This window comes from Xenopus laevis, chromosome 8S (assembly GCF_017654675.1).
Source record: "Xenopus laevis strain J_2021 chromosome 8S, Xenopus_laevis_v10.1, whole genome shotgun sequence".
Classification (NCBI taxonomy): Eukaryota; Metazoa; Chordata; class Amphibia; order Anura; family Pipidae; genus Xenopus; species Xenopus laevis.
This window is the reverse complement of record NC_054386.1, coordinates 93,933,884-93,956,842: the sequence shown is the minus strand read 5'-3', so window position 1 is coordinate 93,956,842 and position 22,959 is coordinate 93,933,884. Positions and strand designations below refer to the sequence as shown.

Below are 22,959 nucleotides of genomic sequence, written 5' to 3'. Positions count from 1 at the left end.
ATTTTATATCAATAATGAACAAGTGGTTGACATTGATTTGTGCAATGTAGATGATGATTTTTGTTTGAGAACTAACGTTTTCTTTTTAAAACCCTTGCTTTTATAAGAAAGTAATGGAGCAAACCTTGGAGATTTAATGATGACTACTTCCCTTGGAGAACCACAAATACCAATTATTTGTGCACTGAGAGACAAAATTCAGCACCAGGGGAATATCCACATAAAGTTAATACATTCTATGAGACACAGTCATAAAAGTTAGAGGTTCCTAGTTGGCTCAGTCTTACCCCCCAAAAAATGTTCCCACAAAGATTTATCTGTTCATTGTTGTATATTTTTTTTTCATGTTTTGAGAGTCATGAGAGTTGATGAGAAGCATTCTAATGGGGCCCACCAGCATTTAATTTATTGAAGAACTATATTATGGTGCCATGCTGTAATATGTGCAGATAGTTGTTTAGCACTGAAATAAGCAAGACATGTGGATGGCAGCATATGTTGCTCCAAAACCTTAATATATATTTTAGAATTAATGGTGCCTTTCCAGATGTGCAAGCTAACCTTGTCATGTGCACTAATGTACCCCGTACCATCACAGAGGCTGTGTTTTTAACTGTGCGTTAACAAGCTAAATGGTCCTTCCCTCTTTAGCCCTGAGGGCACGGCATCCATAATTTCCAAAAAAGATTACAAATTTTGTTTCTTTAGAACATAGGACAATTTTCTTCTTTGCCTCAGTCCATCTTAAATGAGCTTGGGCTCAGAGAAGGCCTTGGTGTTTGTGGAGTATTTCTATATATGGCTTATTCTTTGCATCTTAAAGTTTTACTTGCATTTATGGATGCAGCAGCAAACTATGTTTCCAGACAATGATTTTCAGAAGTATCCCTGAGCCCATGCAATGATTTCCACTTCATGGAAAAAAACCCCACCAAGACAGATGAAACTTTAAAATCCCAAAGTCTTTATTGAGAAATAACTTACCAAAACTCTCCTCTTCAGAAAGCAATCAGGAGATCCATCGTGCAGCGCTCGATTTCTCCTCCCTGCCTTCCTTATAGGAGATAGCCAAGGAGGAGAAATTGAGTGCTGCACGATGGATTGTCGCCGTGTCGCCTTTTCTGAAGAGGAGCGCAAGCGGAGTTTCGGTAAGTTATTTCTTAATAAGGGCTTTGTGATTTTAAAGTTTCATTTGTCTTGGTGTTTTTTTAAACATCAAAGATAGCCTCAAGTTGCATGCTAAATCAACAGAGTTATACTGTATGCATGCCATCAGTAGGTATAGCAAATGAGGGAGCAGGCCAGTTCAGTTTTAGTAGGCTCTGTTTAACATGGCATTGTGAGAGGTGCGGGTCTTTATTTCATTGGTTAGGGAAGGGGTGGACACATGTATCTAGATATCATCTATATACTACTCATGAGTAAAGCAAAATGAATTGAGTTTAGTGCTCTTTTGCTTACACAATCTCAAGTTCAGAGTGCTAAAATAGATGCACAATTGAACAATTCATAAAAGGTACTAGTGCCCATACACTTGAGAGTACTTGTAAAGAGTACCAATGTGTCCACCGCTCCAGATCTGTGAATAGTGCACAAGTGTGCCCAGTGGTGTAACTGTACAGGGAAGCTCCAACCACAAGGACTGCTTCCTCCAAAATTGTATAGAACCCCCACCCCCCTACCAGCACTCTTCTACATGATTAGGAGCAGGCAGGTGGGTGGGGCACAAGGGTCAGGGTTGGCTTTGGGCCTGGCCCCTCTAATGATTTTTGCTGTGGGGCCCAGTGCCATGAAATTATACCACTGAGTGTGCCATTTAAAGCTTGTTACTGGGAGCACTAAAATTACACTACTGGACATAGCGGTAGTGTAAGGGTTCCATAGGGGGGTCCCCAATCTTTTATATCTGTAAAGCACATTCAAATAAAAAAAGAATTGGGGAGCAAATTGCAAAAAAAATCATGGGGTGCCAAATAATGACTATTTGGTAGCCCCTATGTCGACTGGCAACCTACAGAAGACTGTTTGGCAGTACATCTGGTTTTCATCCTCCAAGCCAGGAATTCATTAATAAGCACCTGCTTTGAGGCCACTGGGAGCAACATCCAAGGGGCTGGATGTTTCCCCCAATGGTTGGGGATGCCTGAACTAGAAGGTAGCATCTATCTACTACTGACTTGTTATAAGTGTATCACATGCTAATGCTATTAATGTTGTGTGCAAGGGAAAACCAAAAGTGAGACCATCCCTACTCTTAAACGACAAGGAAAGTCTAGAATAGAATAAGGCTAGAAATGCTGTATTTTGTATACTAAACATAAACATGAACTTACTGCACCACAAGCCTAATCAAACAAATAATTTATGCTTTCAAAGTTGGCCACAGGGGGTCATCATTTTGTAACTTTGTTATACATCTTTGCCTGACCCTGACCCTGCACATGCTCAGTGTGGTCTGTGCTGCTTAGGGATCCTCATAAACAAAGCTGCTTGAGTTCTGCATGGCTGGGAAGTAAGACGGGGCTCCCCCTGCTGTTCATAAGTATGATTGTTTCACTGCAGAGCAGTTAGGGACCATCTGACAATTCCTATCCACAGCAGTAAATGAAGGGAGAATTTCACTGCATACAGTCAGGTTTCTTATAAAAACAGTACACATTTTTTAATTAAAGTATATTGGAGATAGGTTTCTTTTTCATTAAATAAAGTAAAAATTGCATTTTATTGTGCCAGATACTGGAATTCTTGGAAAAATGCTGTATTTTTATTAAAAGTGGTCCAAAAAATGCACTTTGCACTATGCACTGCATTTGCAAATGAGCCTTCCTGTATGCCATTAATTAATATAAATACCTAGAATTTACCCAAAAATGTAGGGGTTTATTTACTAAAATCCAAAAATCTCTCACTATTTTCTTATAACCACTTAGACCAAACCCCTGCGCAAATGTTCACCGTATTTATCAATAAATTTACTCGAAAAAATCTGTTGAGGGAAAAGACAAGATAAAATTGTGAAAAAAATCTGAATCGTGCAATGTTTTTGGCTTTGTCACCCAAAACTCTGATATTTTGGGATTATCGCTGTAAAAAACGAATTCTTCGGATTATTGCACAAACCCAATACTGATCATGATATATTCCATTTGTAAAAGGGACATCTGCCATTGACTTCTATATGAACCAGAAAAATCTCACTTTAATAAATAACCCCCTTAATGTTTATGGTTATTATAGTAAACAGCAGGGAAAATAAAGCCAGTGTACAGAAGGAAGGATGTAAAATCATAATCCCATCTGAAATAATAACTATCCCATTGTACCATTGGGAATAATTAGCCCGGAGTATCTGTATTACACAGTAATGAGCTACAAAATCAACAGTCATGTTAATTGACACAACAGTTGTCTCTAAACAGTTGGAAACTGTAAATATCTCATTACGGGCCCAAATATATCATTTCTATTCTACAGATTAAATCTTGTTTCTGAACCTATTTGTATTAAGGCAAATTGAGTGGCATCTCTTAAAAAAGTGAAGCGTTACCCTAATCTACTTTCCAATATACATTAAATTATAAAATACCAGTGGTTTTAAAGGATTTGTAAGAGGCAGAGGCACCTGGCACACTCCGATCCCCATCCTCCAACCCACTCCCCATCTTGCCCCGCCCATGTTCTGCCTCTGGCCTGCCCACTCCGCACCTGACCCCGCCTACTCTTGCCTGACTTGTGTCCCTCTTCCTCCTAAGAGAGTGGCTGCGGAGGAGAGGTTTCTTTTTATTAGCTATAGAGAAAGAAGACCCCACAGTCCGGGACCCCCTGTTCCCCTGCGATTGTGGGGTCTGCTTTGTCTATAGTTACGCCACTGGTGGGATTGTAGTCTCCTGGGAGAAGACAGTTGCTCATTGTTGCAAACAAACAAAACAAACGAAGGCACAGATTATGAAATGCAATATAACAATTCATTGGTCAGTTTTTTTCAGGCTTTTCCCCTAAATACAAATTAGATAAAATCCTAAACCTGTCCGACTGTAATGGGTGATTTTTTTGTTTTCAGAAATTGTATGTCTATATGTGAAAAGTCATCAAATAACTAAGTTACGACTCTTCGAAAGCCAACTTTCTACTTTTTGGGGCATATTTATCAAGGGTCGAATTTCAAATTGGAAAAACGTTGAAATTCGAATTCAAAAAGACCAACCAAAATTAAGTCAAAGTTTTTTTTGGGTTGAATAGGTCCGTTTTGATCGAATAGGTCCGTATTTGGCCGAATTCAAATCGTTCGTATCAAATTAATAGCGCATTCGATCGTATTAAATTTTACCAAAAAAACTTTGATTTTTGAAAGTCCACCAATTAACTCCAAATAGATTCTAGGAGGTCCCCCATAGGCTAAAACAGCAATTTGACAGGTTTTAGATGGCGAATGGTCAAAGTTGAATTTTAAGAGTTTTTTTTTTCAAATCCGAATAGAATTTGGACTCGTAATTCAAATTTTTTCATTCAAAAATTTACCACGACCTTTGCTAAATCTGCCTCTTTATGTCACCGTAGGCGATAATTTTTTTTCATCAAAGAGTTGGAGCAAAGCAAAAATTCACTCCAAAAATGTTGCCAGTTTAACTTAATTTTTTTCTGAATTTGGCATTAAGACCAGTAAAATGTCGATAATAACGTGAAAAAAATGACAGTAACTTCAGCCTGACTGCAGATTTGTAGGGAGTAATTTGGTAGATTCACTAAAGCGGCACTCGATGTAAATCTCTATGTAACTCTGTATGATCACTGTATAATAGTAATAATAATATTTTTATTGAACTGGATCAATGACTAAGGGCTACTCCATCTGTGAGCTTATTGAGCTAATGTCTCTAATTGTTATACAGTATGAGCTAATGTGTCTAATTGTTATACAGTATGAGCTAATGTCTCTAATTGTTATACAGTATGAGCTAATGTGTCTAATTGTTATACAGTATGAGCTAATGTGTCTAATTGTTATACAGTATGAGCTAATGTGTCTAATTGTTATACAGTATGAGCTAATGTGTCTAATTGTTATACAGTATGAGCTAATGTCTCTAATTGTTATACAGTATGAGCTAATGTCTCTAATTGTTATACAGTATGAGCTAATGTCTCTAATTGCAGTATGAGCTAATCCTGCCTATACAAATTACATTTTTTGTTAGTGGAATCATCAAATTAATTGCTGGAAAATGTGAATTCTCAAATGATCAGCTTCAGCCTTAGAGATGAATATCACTCAATCCACGTGGGTTTTATTCAAAGTAAATACAGTATATATTCCATGTGGCTCAGCCTCTCAAGGTTATTTATCTCAGAAGCAGATTTTAGTGACATATTTAAAGTAAGTGAAATCTTTACAATCAATGGTTACAATGTTAATGATGATTTAACTTAACAGGATTAAAAATGAGGGCTATATGGTAAAGTTGTAGGTACTTACAGATAGATTGATAGATTCTGAATTGATACATTATATTATCTACTCAGTTCTAGCTCAGTTTGTGTAGCTCTGACTCTGTTTCTCTTGCTGTGAATAGTTGGAAGAACAGATGTTGCTTCTGAAGGTTGTGATTTGGGCTTTTTATTTAGCCACGGATGTCCCAGGTAAGGCAGCCTAATGGAAATAAAGCTTTTGCTGCTGCAGCTGAGAATTTACAATCTAGGCAAAACCCTATGGGATATTGAAAATGCGAAAGTGTAAAGAATTAGTCTAACATTGGCTTGCCCAATGGCCCAACATATCTGTAATAGTGATGGGCAAATAAATTCGCAGCAAATTTCCACGTTTTGCCACATTTGAATAAATTTGCTGCGAAGATTCGCCAGCAAAAAATCTGCATCAGAATAGTCGCGCTCATAAAAATTGTTGCGCGTCAAAATTATTCAGACACCCATTGACTTTAATGCATTTGGACAAAATATAAAATTTGACGAAGGCATCAAAATTATCGCATCAAAATAAATTTGATGCCCATTGACTTCAATGTGTTTCGTGGTAAATTCGCAACTTCACTCCCTAATCTATAATAATAAAATGCATTCAAGCCATATCGTGATCATGTAATAATCAGTAAGCACTTACGTTATGTAAGATATCAGACACCATTTCTTGTAGATGAGGAGCTGAACTCAATAAATACATTATAAATAAGCTAATTAAAACAATAAATGATTAAATAATAAATAATTATGGGCGAAAAATTCGGCAGGCATGGATTTCTGGTGAATTTCGCCACCCGCAAATGATTTTGCAAAACTGCGGTGAAAATTCGATGCAACAAAAAAAAATTGCTGCGCATCAAAATTGTCGAACGCATAAAAATTGCCACAATTAAAATTATTTGGATGAAAATTTATTTTAATTCATTTGGACATAATATAAAAACTGTCGCTCGCATCAATATTGTCACGCCTCAAAATGATGTGAGTTTTAACAGATTCGCCCATCACTAATAATAAATATGCTAAGTCGTCTCAAATGCAAGAGGTACTGTATGATGTGCTAAAAAATAGAAATCAAAAAATGGTCTATTCAAAAGCCACAGACATCACTTCTATACGTGATACTGCATTTATTTGCATTTGCAGTGCAGTTCACTGCGGCTATTTTCCCTGTAATTGTAATTGTCTCCTCTATAATCAGTGGGAATTATCTCCCGAAAAGCATATGTTGTATCCACATTACTACATTGCTTTATTTCCATTTTTTTTTACACTCATCATATATATATATATATATATATATATATATATATATATATATATATATATATATATATATATATTTTAAGCTACCGAACCCACAAATCGCTTAATAAATTAGTAAAAAAATAAATAATAATAAATAGTAAAATATATTGTCTCAATAAAGGAAAATAGAGAAGAAAAGAATGAATACATTAAACGGAATATCCATCCAAAACGATTTATTTTTTTGCATTGTGAACAAAATAAACTTCGAATCAACTTTCAATGAAATGACACCTTTATTTAAACAACATAGCAGAAGTCATCTGATGAACTGACATTTTATTTTACATTGTATTACCATCCCAGAGACCCAGAAAAAAGAAAGGGACAGACAAAAGCAGCATTCAGTTGAACGTATGTCATGCAAATACAGCTAGGGGACCTGTTATCCAGAATGCTTGGGACCTAGGGTTTTTTGGATAAGGGATTTGGATTCCTTAAATTCTTTAAAAGAACAGTATAACTAACAAAAAAATGTATTTAAAAAAAAAATGAAAATATAGGGGCACATTTACCTATGGTCGAATATCGAGGGTTAATTAATCCTCGATATTCGACCGTCAAAGTAAAATCCTTCGACTTCGAATATCGAAGTCGAAGGATTTACCGCTATTCCTATGATCGAAGGAATAATCGTTCGATCGAACGATTTGAAGGATTTTAATCCATCGATCAAAGGATATTCCTTCGATCAGAAAATTGTTAGGAAGCCTATGGGGACCTTCCCCATAGGCTAACATTGGCCTCGGTAGGTTTTAGGTGGCGAACTAGGGGGTCGAAGAATTTTTTAAAGAGACAGTACTTCGACTATCGAATAGTCGAACGATTTTTAGTTCGAATCGTTTGATTCGAAGTCAAAGGTCGTAGACGACGGTCGAAGTAGCCCATTCGGTCTAAGTGGCCAAAAAAAACTATTTTTCCTCATTATGGGCCCCATAATGTACTGTTGTGCTGAACTGGTAAAACTGGTGTGTTTGCTACAGTAGCTCTACTATAGTTTATATAAACAAGCTTCTGTAGTAGCCATGGGGGCAGCCATTCAGGCACAGGATACACAGTAGATAACAGATAAGTACTACTATAGTTTATATAAACAAGCTGCTGTGTAGCCATGGGGGCAGCCATTCAAGCACAGGATACACAGTAGATAACAGATAAGTACTACTATAGTTTATATAAACAAGCTGCTGTGTAACCATGGGGGCAGCCATTCAAGCACAGGATACACAGTAGATAACAGATAAGTACTACTATAGTTTATATAAACAAGCTGCTGTGTAGCCATGGGGGCAGCCATTCAAGCACAGGATACACAGTAGATAACAGATAAGTACTACTATAGTTTATATAAACAAGCTGCTGTGTAGCCATGGGGACAGCCATTCAAGCACAGGATACACAGTAGATAACAGATAAGTACTACTATAGTTTATATAAACAAGCTGCTGTGTAGCCATGTGGACAGGCAAATAAAATAGAGTGATAACCTGAATCATATGATTTCTTTCGTTCTATTTTTGGGCTCTTTCCAAAAAAGCCCAAAAGTTTCGGATTTTTGCACGAAAAGTCTGAAAAAGTTGGATTTTTAAGATAATTCCAACCCCGACCACAGAAACATCAAAATAGAATAGGGACCTCTGCCATTGAAACAATCTCAGGAGTCTGAGATGGTAGATTTTCGGATTCGGGCTTTTTGCTGCATTGGGCTTTTATAAATCTCGAAAAATATAATTTATTTTTTTTTAAAAATTGAAAATTCTACTTTTGCACCAAAAAGCCTGACCAGGGTTAAGCATAACTTCACCCCCTAAATGTAATAGAGGGAAAGGTCCCCATTTCTATGACCATTAGTGCCAATTTCATAAGACAATTGAAAAAAATCTCTCAATTGTGGTATAAGTGTAAAAAACAGGAATGTAAGATTCCAAAATTGTATAAAGTAACTTCTTTGTCCATTTTATAGGTGGTCTCTTCAAACCTGATGGATAAAGTCAATAAGACATCTGTGGAAGGGTTTATTTTATTGGCTTTTTCAGATCTACACCAGCTCCAGATTCCCTTATTCTGTGCCATGTTGCTTATCTACATTACATGCGTCTCTGGGGACTTGTCTGTAATTTTTCTAGTAAGGACTGAACCTTCCCTTCATACCCCAATGTATATCTTTATTAGCACATTGGCTGCAACGGAAATGATGTTTGTGACTTCCATTATCCCCAATCTTTTAGCTAACCTTATTGCAGGTAAGAACAGAATATCTTTCATTGGCTGCTTCACACAACTGTTTGTCACTGATACACTGGGAACAGCACAATGTTACTTTCTTGCAGTCATGGCTTTTGACCGAAACCTGGCTATTAGCAACCCACTGCATTATTCTTCTATCATGACCCAGACGTTGTGTGTACAACTTGCTATTCTACCTTGGATTGTTGGAATCATTACTGTAGCTATTCCGTTCATCTTTACAGTTATGTTGGACTTCTGTGGCAGTAATGAAGTCAATCATTTCTTTTGTGATTTTGCTCCTCTTCATTCCTTGGCTTGTTCTGATCCCTTCATTGCTCAAGTGCTTGCAAACTCAGGGGCTTTATTTGCTGTTGCTCTCCCATTTATTATAACTGTTGGATTCTACATCCATATCATTATCATTATTGCTAAGATTAACAGTGCCGAATCTAAACAGAAAGCTTTCTCCACTTGCTCTTCCCACCTCACCGTAGCAGGTTTGGATTATCTCACTTCTATCACAGTCTATGTTGTACCAAAGGGCTCTCGTTATGACAGGTACCTTGCCCTTATATTTACTTTCATTACTCCTCTTTTAAATCCATTTATTTATACCTTCAGAAACAAAGATGTAAAGAGAGCTCTTTTCAAATCAAGGAGGTTAAAACTTTGCCAGGGATCATTTTAATTCTAACTGGACACAAAATAAAGTTTCAATAAAACTTATCCTGAATTGTAGTTCTTTTATGCTATCCTAAGTTTTTTTTATTTTGATTTTTGTGAAACATTTGAAATGTCCTTCTTTTTGACATGTACATTTAGGAATGTTGTATACATTATTAAATGCCCTTGCGGGCTTGTGTACTGTGGAAAAACTTGTAGACAGCTCAAAGAATGGATCAGTATGCACCGTGCCTCTATTAGGGTGGCTTTGGAACCCAAACCCAAAAGGTACTCTAAACAGCACATACCAAAGCAACAAGTGGCACAACTTTGGCTACAGGCTAAACATTCAATATCTAATTTTAGGGGGCAGATTTATCAAGGGACAATTGAAAATTCGTATTTTTAAATTCGAATTTCTGTTACGGCTACTGTTCACACCTAAGTCCCAGACTGAAACTAGCCACATTGCTCACCTGTTCACACTCGTACAAACTGCTGAAGGGGCACCAGCACTGTGTCACTCTATGTAGAACATCTTAGAGTGGTCCTGATATGTTTCCGTGTCTCCTTATCTGTTTTGCCTGCTATATGATCCCTGTGTATGCCTTCCCTATGCTCCCTGGGTGTGCCATAATCTGCCACCCCATGTTCCCTGTGTGTGCCATACTCTGCCCGCCCTATGCTACCTGTATGTGCCATAATCTGCCTGCCCTATGCTACCTGTATGTGCCATAATCTGCCTGCCCTATGCTCCCTGTGTGAGCCATACTCTGTTTTCCCTATGCTCCCTGTGTGTGCCATACTCTGCCCGCCCTATGCTACCTGTATGTGCCATACTCTGCCCGCCCTATGCTACCTGTATGTGCCATAATCTGCCTGCCCTATGCTCCCTGTGTGAGCCATACTCTGTTTTCCCTATGCTCCCTGTGTGTGCCATACTCTGCCTGCCCTATGTTCCCTGTGTGAGCCATACTCTGTTTGCCCTATGCTCCCTGTGTGAGCCATACTCTGCCCGCCCCATGCTTCCTGCGTGTGCCATACTCTGCCTTCCCTATGCTCCCTGGGTAAGCCATACTTTGTCTGTCCTTCTCTGCCTGTGTGTGCCATACTCTGCCTTCCCTATGCTCCCTGGGTGTGCCATAATCTGCCTGCCCCATGATTCCTGTGTGTGCCATATTCTGCCTTCCCAATGCTCCCTGGGTGTGCCATAATCTGCTGCCCCATGCTCCCTGTGTGTGCCATACTCTGCCCACCCCACGCTCCCTGTGTGAGCCATACTCTGCCTTCCCTTTGCTCCCTGGGTGTACCATAATCTGTGCCCCATGGTCCCTGTGTGAGCCATACTCTGTTTTCCCTATGCTCCCTGTGTGTGCCATACTCTGCCCGCCCTATGATACCTGTATGTGCCATACTCTGCCCGCCCTATGCTACCTGTATGTGCCATAATCTGCCTGCCCTATGCTCCCTGTGTGAGCCATACTCTGTTTTCCCTATGCTCCCTGTGTGTGCCATACTCTGCCTGCCCTATGTTCCCTGTGTGAGCCATACTCTGTTTGCCCTATGCTCCCTGTGTGAGCCATACTCTGCCCGCCCCATGCTTCCTGCGTGTGCCATACTCTGCCTTCCCTATGCTCCCTGGGTAAGCCATAATTTGCCTGTCCTTCTCTGCCTGTGTGTGCCATACTCTGCCTTCCCTATGCTCCCTGGGTATGCCATAATCTGCCTGCCCCATGATTTCTGTGTGTGCCATATTCTGCCTTCCCAATGCTCCCTGGGTGTGCCATAATCTGCTGCCCCATGCTCCCTGTGTGTGCCATACTCTGCCCACCCCACGCTCCCTGTGTGAGCCATACTCTGCCTTTCCTATGCTCCCTGGGTGTGCCATGAGTGATATCCCTGCAGTGAGCATCAACCATTTGATTTTTTGGTGTGTTACCGCCATTTATGTAGATGTGGTCTTGTAGTGACATGGGTGTGGTTTAAAGTGGGTGTAGTATAAAAACAGGGAGTGGCCAATGCTGGCTTCTATTATTGGCCCTCCACCATGTAGGTCAGAAAAATTCAGGCCCTCGGTACCACAGAAGTTGGACAACACTGATATAAAATTTGAAGGATAACGTGGAGAGTCTCGAAATAGATTTATTTATAAAAAAAAATTTTATATTGACATTTGTTCATTCGTTATCGTTTTTAACTGGTTATGAGAATAATGTGATAACACTGTATGAGATTTTTATAATGTGAGTCAGGTAAGAAATTTTGGTTGGCTGTGATGCTGAAAAAAAAAAACACATAAATAATATCATTGTAAGTATTTTTGTAACATGTAATTTCCTCTAATTATAATTGACAAAATGACATGCTTGCTATTTTATACTTCTGGCGAAAGAGAATAAAATATGGGGCAAGCTCAGTGAACAAACAGAACTCAAGCTGAGCTGTCACACAACTAAACCCTACTGATGCAAAATATCACTGCATTCCTGTTTCTTTTGAAAAGGAGGTTTTAGAGCAAGGAATTCAGTTTTAGAAATGAGTATCCTTCTCTGCTCTGTGATCATTTTGCTGGTGATTCCACATGTGGTAGGAAGTTGGTCCAAGCCCAACTGCTCCCTCACTTTTCACCATTCTCCACATTACTATCAAGATGGTGACTACATTATTGGAGGCATGATAACGGTAATGGTGTCGCAAAAGAACAAGGCATCGGACTTTCAAAGTGTTCCTTTTGACGGATTATGTTTTATGTGGGTAATTCTCTTATTTTAACAAAAAGCTAAGCAGACTTTTTATGCAATTCTATTTACAAATAAGGAAATCATATTAATTTCTTTGGCTAAAGAGTATATCCAATAGCTTGTAAGGCAGCTTGAAGAATATTGCAAATGTCAACATATTCTGCTGAAAAACAGAAAAGACCCAAAGTCATTTACCAATATTGTGTGGGAACTCCTCACAAAAACGTTTAATTTGCACAACAAAAGAAAATGTAATTGTAAGCAACTTTCTATGATACATCAACTCAATATTTTCATTTGTTTTAAATGTATTTGTATTTCATTTCCATCTGACAGCAGTAGTTGACTGTCCATCTGACAGTGTAGAGAAAGGTAGGGTTTCATGTCTATTAATCAGCTAGTTTCTGCTACATTATTTAAGAATAAATGAAAAGTGCATATTTTAAACAGCCGTCCAAATTCTGCCTTTAATAGCAATTACATTTGCAAAACATTTTACCGTGTTTCGCCAAGAAAAAAACGCCTGTATAGTAAAAATGGTTAGAAACAGTTGCACAGTTTGAAAACAATGTTGGGGTGATTGTTCTGTGGCCCTTTGACCGTGGCACAATTGTAATTTGAATAAAATAACTGGATTGCAATTTTCAAATCAATTATATTTGCCCATGTTTCGCTAAGAATAAAATGCCTATAGACTCTAATGGATAGTAAAAATGGTTAAAAAAAAGTTGCACGGTTTGAAAAAAAACGGATTGTTCTGACCATGGCACAATTGTAATTTGAATAAAATAACTGGGACAATGCTTGGAATGATATTTTACTATAATGATTAGGAGACTGTGAGGACTTGCAAAGGGAAAGAAAGTGGAAGTACTCCAGGCTACCAAGAAAAAAATATCCCATTTAAATACAATGGAAGTGCAACTGATTTATCCTATTAATCAATGCACATTCCCTTGTCCCCTGTCTCGCAATAAATTCAGCACCCCCTACCTGCCCATTCTACTAAAGTGGTCCCTTACCTTTAAATGGGTGTTGGTTTGGGCAATCTCTCCCTTTAAAAGCCGCAGCAGCTGGTGGGAAGATCTAGCCCTCTCTTTAAAACTAAACTCAAGGTCAGGAGACACTGATCCCAAGGACTACTGCTTTTATATTACTGACCAGAGGTAAACAGTTAGGGACCACCGTTTGGGGTTTACCTTGACGGGGTAGGGTGGCTTACCAATTTTATGATCATAACTTTGTAACTAAAAACCCTTGTCTTTATACACACATGCACTTGCATATTTATTGAATTTATTGTGAGACAGGGGACCAGGGAATGTGCATTTATTAATAGGATAAATCAGTTGCACTTCCATTGTATTTAAACGTTTTATTTTTTTCTTTGTAGCCTGGAGTGCTTCCACTTTCTCCCCTTCATGGTTACTGTGAGGACTTACCCTGGTGGTCTAGGGGGGCGGCGGGGACACCCGCTACACTTCTCCTCTTCAATGTAATGCCGGTTCCTTAGGGCGCGCACGGCACACATCTCTTCCTTTTATAGGCGCATTGCCGCCGGTGTCACAATGTCAGCACGCAATGGTGCGAAGTTCAAATAATATTTAAAGGGACTTGGCGTTTGACTCTTTGCCCGTTATAGGTTCAATTCTGTGAGTTCCTGGTGCTATTCCTGTACAAATCTGTTTATCTGATTCCTGTTTTGTTTGTGTGTGTTAAATTTGATTATACTCGAGATATGAATGGGGGGTTATTTATAATAAAAATCGAATCTAAAACTCTGAAGAATATTCCCGACCCAAAAACTCAAATCAAATTCAATTTGAATTTGACTATACATGATTTGAGTTATTTTCTCTGAAAAAAGGCTACTAACTAGGTATGCACCGAATCCAGGATTCGGTTTGGGATTCGGACAGGATTCTGCCTTTTTCAGCAAGATTTGGATTCGGCCGAATCCTTTTGCATGGCCGAACCAAATCCGAATCCTAAATTGCATATGTAAATTAGGCGTGGGAATGGAAATCATGCAACTATTTGTCACAAAGCAAGGGAGCAAAAAACATTCTTTCCCACTTTTTCCTTTCCGCCCCTAATTCGCATATTCAAACATGCAAATTAGGATTCAGATTCGGTTTAGTTTTCTGCCAAATCTTTTACGAAGGATTCGGGATCCGGCCGAATCCCAGAAAGTGGATTCGGTGCATCCCTACTACTAACAGCATAAAAATGGTCACTGGACCTCTCCCATTGACATATACATGAACTCGGTAGGTTTTAGGTGGCAAATAGTTGAATTTGAATTCAGGCCAGACTATTATGAATCTCAACATTCCAATTCAAATTAAAACTCGATTCGAAGTTTCAAAAATTCACTATTTGAATTTGAGAGTTTTGACCATAAAAAATTTAAATTCAAATTTTCAATTCAACCCTTAATAAATCTTCCCCCCCAAGGGGGAAAACTTTGAATCAAATTCAATCAAATGTGCTATTCTTTCGATTTGTATAATTCACATTCGGCCCGCATACAGACCTATTCGATTGAAAACGGACCTATTCGACCAAAAAAAAACTTCAACTTAATTTCGGTTGGTCTTTTTGAGTTCGAATTTCAAAGTTTTTTCAATTCGAAATTCAACCCATGATAAATATGCCTTACAGAGCATTTGTTTTTTTAGATGTGTTCAGTGACCCCTATTTGAAAGCTGGAAAAAGTCAGAGGAAGATGGCAAATAATTAAGCCAAATTGAAAAGTTGCTAAGTCATTCTATAACATACTAAACATTATCTTAAAGGTTAGGTATAAAGACCTAGGGGTACATTTACTTAGCTCGAGTGAAGGAATAGAATAAAAAATAGTTCGGATTTCGAAGCATTTTTTTGGCTACTTCGACCACCGAATTGGCTACTTCAACCTTCGACTACGACACGAACGATTCGAACTAAAAATCGTTCGACTATTCAACCATTCGACCGTCGAAGTACTGTCTCTTTAAAAAAAACTTTGACCACCTACTTCGCCACCTAAAACCTACCGAGCATCAATGTTAGCCTATGGGGAAGGTCCCCATATTCTTTCTAGCCAATTTCTGATCGAAGGAACGATTATTCTTTCGATCTTTCGATCCAACGAATAGCGCTAAATCCTTCAACTCCGATATTCGAAGTCGAAGGATTTAACTTCGACGGTCGAATATCAAGGGTTAATTAACCCTCAATATTCGACCCTAAGTAAATGTGCCCCCTAGATTTAAGACTGCAGTCTAAAAATTTAATTTAAAATTTAAAGGATAAGTTAACCTTTAAAATAAGTAAATGTAAAATTGATGAAAGGGCTAAATTACTTACTGCAATTTACATTCATTTACTTTTTTTTAATGATGGGCAAATTTATTCGCCAGGCTCGAATTCGTGGCTAATCTGCTGGCGAATAAATGCACAAAACCGTCGTGAAAATTCGCCGTCGTAAAAAAAAAACGGACGCCGGAGCCGTTTTGCAAATTTTTCGCCATATCACGAATTTCGCGGGAAATTTGCGAATTTTCCTGTGAAGTGAAACGCCCCAAATTCGTCCATCACTATATATAAGATATATTGTTTGCTAAACTTTGCTTCTATCAAAATCAATTGCCATGAGTGGCTACTACTTCTTGCCGTGTCAGCAAACTCCTTATGGACCCATTTACCAGTGCTTTTCAGCCTATGGACATTAACCTGCCTATATTCAGTTGGTCAGTTCTGACACGGAAAATAAATCTATAGTTAGACGCCTTCTGGCTAGATCTAAAGAGGAAACTTGTAGACTGTAATCTACAAGTAATAAAGCAATACTATCTAGTTGTCAGGCTAGCTCAGATGTATCAATGGCACAAAGTCCAACTAAATAAGATATGGCAAAATACAAATTTTCATCTTGAAATTGTGTTGGGTAAAAAGGTTTGCTAATCCCCAGTGGAAGTATAAAAAAGAAGTATAGAACTTAAAAAATATATATTTTTTATTGTTCTAAACACATTGGGGCAAATTTACTAAGATTCGTAGTTGGGCCAGTGTCTGCTTCGCCGCACTTCGCCAGGCGTATTTTTGCCAGCGCTACACAAATTCACTAAAATCCGAAGTTGCGCTCAGGGGTAGCGTAAGGTTGCGAAGTTGCACTAGTGTTAATTTGCCAGGCAAAGCGAAGTTACGCTAGCGATGCTTAATTTGCATACGGCGCCAAATTGAAGTTACAATGGAGGAATATGTAGCATCACTACACAAGCCTGGGAAACCTTCAAAACATCAAATAAAATTGTTATTTTGCCCTACACATGTGCCCACTGTATAGTTAAGGTGCCATGAGTTAGGAAATGTAGGGGGGAAGGAGGGGAGCCCCAAAAAAAAAAAATCGATCTTTTTCAGCCTATCACCCATAAAAAAAGAAAAAACGCCCGCTTTTTTTGAAGCAATCCCTATCTACTTTATTGTACTTTCCCTGGTCTGAGGTGGCGAAGGAAGTCTGGCGTAAAAGGTAGCGTTCAGAAAAATGCGCGCGTCAGTGAATTTGCGTAGTTACGTCCATTGCGCGAAATCACCAGACGTAACGGTGCGAAGTAACACTAGCGAATTTACACCAGTGTCCGTTAGTGAATCGGCGAATTAACGAAAATGCGCTACGCTAGCGAATTAACGTTAGAGTAAGGTGCTTCGTCCTTTAGGGAATTCGCCCCATTGAACCTACTAACCGCGTAATCTAAGAAAAAAGTAATCCCGTTTTGAGAACAAATAATAAACGCATAAAAATCAAGCTGTAAATTAAAAAAAAAAATCTATAGCATTACATTTTCCATATTCAAATATATTCTTTTTTATTGTTTCTTATTTATTTGTTATTGTTTTTCGGAATGTGTCTATTGGAGCATAATTATTTGATCGTACAAATTCTTTCCTATCAATAGACCTGTTCAAAATTATAATGGCAGAAAAAAAAACACAAATTACAGGATAGTGAAAGCAATAGTTTTTTTTTGTAAGGTATAATCATAATGCGGCAAATATGCTGGCCTACACTTAGGGGCAGATTTAAGAAGGGTCGAATATCGAGGGTTAATTAACCCTCGATATTCGACCAGGAACTAAAATCGTTCGACTTCGAATATCGAAGTCGAACGATTTTGCACAAATCTTGCGATCGATCGATCGAAGGATTATTCGTTTGATCGAACGATTAAATCCGACGAACGATTCGAAGGATTTTAATATGGGGACCTTCCCCATAGGCTAACATTGACTTCGGTAGCTTTTAGCTGCCGAAGTAGGGGGTCGAAGTTTTTCTTAAAGAGACAGTACTTCGACTATCGAATGGTCGAATAGTCGAACGATTTTTAGTTCGAATCGTTCGATTCGAAGTCGAAGTAGTAGTCGAAGGTCGAAGTAGCCCATTCGATGGTCGAAGTAGCCCAAAAAACACTTCGAAATTCGAAGTTTTTTTAATTCGAATCCTTCACTCGAGCTTAGTAAATCTGCCCCTAAGTATAGAAGAGTATAAATACAAAGGCAAACTCAGTAAACAGTTGTGTTCCTAGATGGGCTGAGATGAGCTGCACCACAACTGAGCCTTCAGCTTTCCCTCATCACTATTCCTTCTGCAGAGGTTAATCCAAGGGGTTCTTATAAATGTTTTTTATCCCCTGTTTTGTATTTATCCTGCTAATGCTCCCTCATCTGGTGGGAAACTGGATGCAGCCTAAATGTTCTGTCACATTCCCAAGCTCAGACCATTATTATCAGGATGGAGATTACATTTTGGGAGGGCTGATTACTGTCATGACATTAATGTTCCAAGTTGAGTTTGACTTTGAACGGAAACCCAACAATACGTGTAGACTGTAAGTTTTGTGTTGCCATTATCTTGTTATACAATGTATTTCAGCTTGACTAATGACAATCTTCACATTGTACAAAACTAGATAATACATTTGATTCCACAGCAAAAAGAAAACTTGTTGCCTTTCTAGTCTGGCCACCAAAACATTATTTTTAAATGTGTTTTTATTGTGTTGCTAAATAGCATGTTTATTTTTTATACGCTATATTAAAATTCTGAGCCATTTGTGAGACATGGGGGGGGGCGATTTATCAAGGGTCGAATTTCGAGGGTTAATAAACCCTCGAAGTAAAATCGAATTCGAAGGATGTTAGCACAAATACTTCAATCGATCGAATAAAAATCGTTCGTTTGAACGATAAAATCCTTCAAATTGAACGATTCAAAGGATTTTAATCGATCGATCAAAAAAAAACGTAGAAAAGTGCAGGGGAAGGTCCCCATAGGCTAACATTGAACCTCCGTAGGTTTAAACTGCTGCAGTAGGTAGTCGAAGTATTTTTTAAAGAGACAGTACTTCGACTATCGAATGGTCGACTAGTCGAACAATTTTTAGTTCGAATCGAAGTCGAAGGTCGTAGTAGCCTATTCAATGGTCGAAGTACCCAAAAAAATACTTCGAAATTCGAAGTTTTTTTCATTTGAATCCATCACTCGAGCTTAGTAAATGTGCCCATATAAGTTTGTTCCTTTCCAGTCCACCAAGAAGCCAAATTCCACTCAGTAATGGCGACCAGAAACGTGTCTACAAACGTTGCAGCACAAAATACAGTACTTTCTGGCTTCAAAAAATCTGTGGGTGTAAGTTTGCTTACTCTTCATGTCTTGATAAAGGTTCAGAAATATTAGTAGGTTAATAGTGATGGGCACATTTGTCCCGTTTTGCTATGCCGAAAAATTTGCGAATTTCCCGCAAAGTTTGTGAAACAGTGGAAAAATTGCCAAACGTGAATTTTGATGCCTGCGGCAATCCTGGTGATCGCATCAATTTTAGACGCCATCGTTAAAGTCAATGGGCATCCTAATGTTGTCATGCGACTGATTTGACGTGAACGACGTGCATCCAAAATGTTTTGACACCGGCGAAATTTCGTGAATTTATTCGCCAGCAGTGAAATGTGGAAATTCGCAGCAGATTCACCCCTGCCAAATTTATTCGCCCATCATTATAGGTCAACCATATGAAATATATTTCAAAATTTTTCATAATGTGTTTTAAAGCGATGAATAGAATTAATTTTGTATTTAACAAGATCAAATTACAGTACATTATAATGCTAACTAGCAAAAAAATATATATAATTCAAAACATATTCCCTGTATACATTTTTATGTACAATTTTTTTTTAACTTTTCCATTATTGTTAGCACTTAGAACACATTGAGAATGTTACATAGAATTATATTTTCTTATACATATGATATCATTACATATGATTATTATTTGTTTTATTTGTGTGGAGTTCCCCTTAAAAAGCAGACAGGGCACACCAAATCAAAAGAGTCAAAGGGCAGTTTTTGACATGTATTTTTTAGTTTGGCTTATTAGCCTTTTTAAAAAATTCCATATTGAAACTATCATGTAAACTGTATGTAAGAAGTGTACAAGAGTTGGGATATTTTTTTGTGAGCAAAACTGTAAAAATGTATTTCCTTTAAATACCTGCCTGCCACTAGTGATGGGCGAATTTGTCCCAAGAATTTCCTGTGAAATTCGCGAAATGGCGAAAAATTTCCCAATGCATTGATGTCAATAGGCGTCAAAATTATTTTGACAAGCGTCAATTTCTACACCTGTGACAATTTTTATATGTCCGCCTATTTTGTCCAAATGCATTAATTTTGCAAATAATTTTGACGCACAATATTTAAGTGTGCAACTATTTTGTGCAACTTTTTTTCACTGGCAAATTTTCTCGACAGTTTCACAAATGTATTCGCTGGTGGCGAAATGCATCGCAAATTTGCGCTTGCCGAATTTATTCGCCCATCACTACCTGTCACACACATCTTCACAGTTGAAAAAGATACATATATTTTTATGTAGAAAGCAAGCACACTGGCACACAAGACTGTTGTTGCAGGTAACCCCATGCAATAATTTTTAATGCGGAAATTAAATTTTTCGGGGCACGTCCCTTTCTCAAGCATCTAGAGATGGGGCAGATTTATCAAAGGTTGAATTTCAAAGGTATGTGTTTTTTCTAACTCAAATAAATTTGAATATACTCACAATTTGAATGGAAGGTTATTTATGAAAAAAATGTGTCGTCCCCCCCAAAAAAAACTAAAATTTTAATTTTCCAAAGTCTCACGAGGAAACTTCGGGCGACTTCGGAAAACGAATCCTGTGTGTGATTAGTGCCAGCGTTTTTTCATTTTAGCCGGCGCAGATTCAGGGAAGGCGTTTGAGGAGATTGGTCGCCGCAAAAACGAGGCGATTAGTTGCCAGGCGACCAAATCTCCCCAAAACGCCCTGTGTGGCCTGACCTTAGTATTTTATTTGATTGTGTAACTGAGAAAATTCTTGGCAGAGGGATTATTTTGAAGAAAGGCATTGTTCTAATGTAAGAGTAAAGAACATTATTAATAAGATAATTATAATTCTTATAGAGTAAGTGAGTCAGAACTGAGCAGTCTTACAATACATTTTCGGATAGAAAGTTTTCAGATGAATTATGTTTCTTTCCTTAGAATAAACATCAGGAATTATCAGAATCTCTTGGCCTTTGTATATGCTATCACTGAAATAAACAAGAACCCCAAACTGTTGCCCAATACCACTCTGGGTTTCCACGTTGTAGATCCTTGTTTAACCGAAGAAAAGGCAATGACTGGAATGATTGACATTTTCTCTGGAAAAGGGGTTCCCACTCCCAACTATCGGTGTGGTCATTCACCTAAGTTGGTGGCATTTGTGGATGGCATATCTTCTAAGGTGACTCTTCTTATAGCCAGAGTCTTTGGAATTTACAAAATCCCACAGGTAAAAAAATTGACCTTATTATAACTGACATAGTTGTATACAGGAACATTGTAGCAATTTTATTTTTTTTGAATAAAAAAAATAAAAAAGACAACTCTTAACTCCCTAAATAAACAAGATCTCAATTGTTCTACACGAGGACTGACAACTGTCAGAAAATCAAATGTACTTAAAAATATATGGAGAAAAGGATACCCCGTGGGTAACAACCTAATCAATAACCAGCATGCAATAGGCTCTTAAGATTAAATAAGTTAATTCAATAAATAGATTAAAGTGCAGTAATTGTCTCCAAATAAATTAATCAATTGTACAGCTACTTACTTTTAAGTTAATTGATAAAATTAAAGGAAAACTATACCCCCAAAATGAATACTTAAGCAACAGATAGTTTATATCAAATTGAATGACATATTAAAGAATCTTACCAAACTGGAATATATATTTACATAAATATTGCCCTTTTACATCTCTTGCCTTGAACCACCATTTCGTGACTCTATCTGTGCTGCCTCAGAGATCACCTGACCAGAAATACTACAACACTAACTGTAACAGGAAGAAGTGAGGAAGCAAAAGGCAGAACTCTGTCTGTTAATTGGCTCATGTGACCTTACATGTGGTTTGTATGTGTGCACAGTGAATCTTACGATCCCAGGGGGCGGCCCTTATTTTTTAAAATGGCAATTTTCTATTTTTGATTACCCAATGGCACATACTACTAAAAAAGTATATTATTATAATAATGGTTCATTCACATGAAGCAGGGTTTTACACATGAGCTGTTTTACTCAGTATCTTTTAATAGAGACCGACATTGTTTGGGGGGTATAGTTTTCCTTTAATTGCACTTTAGAAGAACCTTATCATTTTTTTCTTATCTTCGTTGGTTTAGACTAACCATGAATTTTTATTGGGCATGATAATTGACTAAACTACTTATGGATATCACGCACTAATTGGCACTTTATAGAATTTTATCAATTAACTTATAAGTAAGTAGCTGTACAATTGATTAATTTATTTGGAGACAATTACTGCACTTTAATCTATTTATTGAATTAACTTATTTAATCTTAAGAGCCTATTGCATGCTGGTTATTGATTAGGTTGTTACCCACGGGGTATCCTTTTCTCCATATATTTTTAAATTTATTTTTTTTGTTAAAGGAAAACTATACCCCCCAAACAATGTAGGTCTCTATTAAAAGATACTGAGTAAAACAGCTCATGTGTAAAACCCTGCTTCATGTAAATGAACCATTATCATAATAATATACTTTTTAGTAGTATGTGCCATTGGGTAATCATAAATAGAAAATTGCCATTTTAAAAAATAAGGGCCGCCCCCTGAGATCGTAAGATTCACTGTGCACACATACAAACCACATGTAAGGTCACATGAGCCAATTAACAGACAGAGTTCGGCCTTTTGCTTCCTCACTTCTTCCTGTTACAGTTAGTGTTGTAGTATTTCTGGTCAGATGATCTCTGAGGCAGCACAGATAAGAGTCACGAAATGGTGGTTCAAGGCAAGAGATGTAAAAGGGCAATATTTATGTAAATATATATTCCAGTTTGGTAAGATTCTTTAATATGTCATTCAATTTGATATAAACTATCTGTTGCTTAAGTATTCATTTTGGGGGTATAGTTTTCCTTTAAGCAGTTCTCCGGTTTGCATTTTC

General features: G+C 37.8%; 2 protein-coding genes across 2 annotated transcripts in view; both read left to right on the top strand.

Annotated features, from left to right (window-relative positions):
- Window positions 1–8,757: 8,757 nt before the first annotated feature.
- LOC121397673 (olfactory receptor 502-like) lies at window positions 8,758–9,700 on the top strand. The gene has a single exon (XM_041574814.1). The coding sequence runs from the start codon at window positions 8,765–8,767 to the stop codon at window positions 9,698–9,700; it is 936 nt and encodes a 311-aa protein (XP_041430748.1). The 5' UTR covers window positions 8,758–8,764.
- Window positions 9,701–18,224: 8,524 nt separating this feature from the next.
- The window catches only part of LOC121397645 (vomeronasal type-2 receptor 26-like), a 31,732-nt gene continuing 26,997 nt past the window's right edge, over window positions 18,225–22,959 (top strand). Inside the window, exons 1-2 of the mRNA XM_041574702.1 lie at window positions 18,225–18,286; window positions 20,980–21,271. Coding sequence (XP_041430636.1) covers window positions 18,225–18,286; window positions 20,980–21,271 — 354 coding nt within the window. The remainder of the gene's footprint in view (window positions 18,287–20,979; window positions 21,272–22,959) is intronic.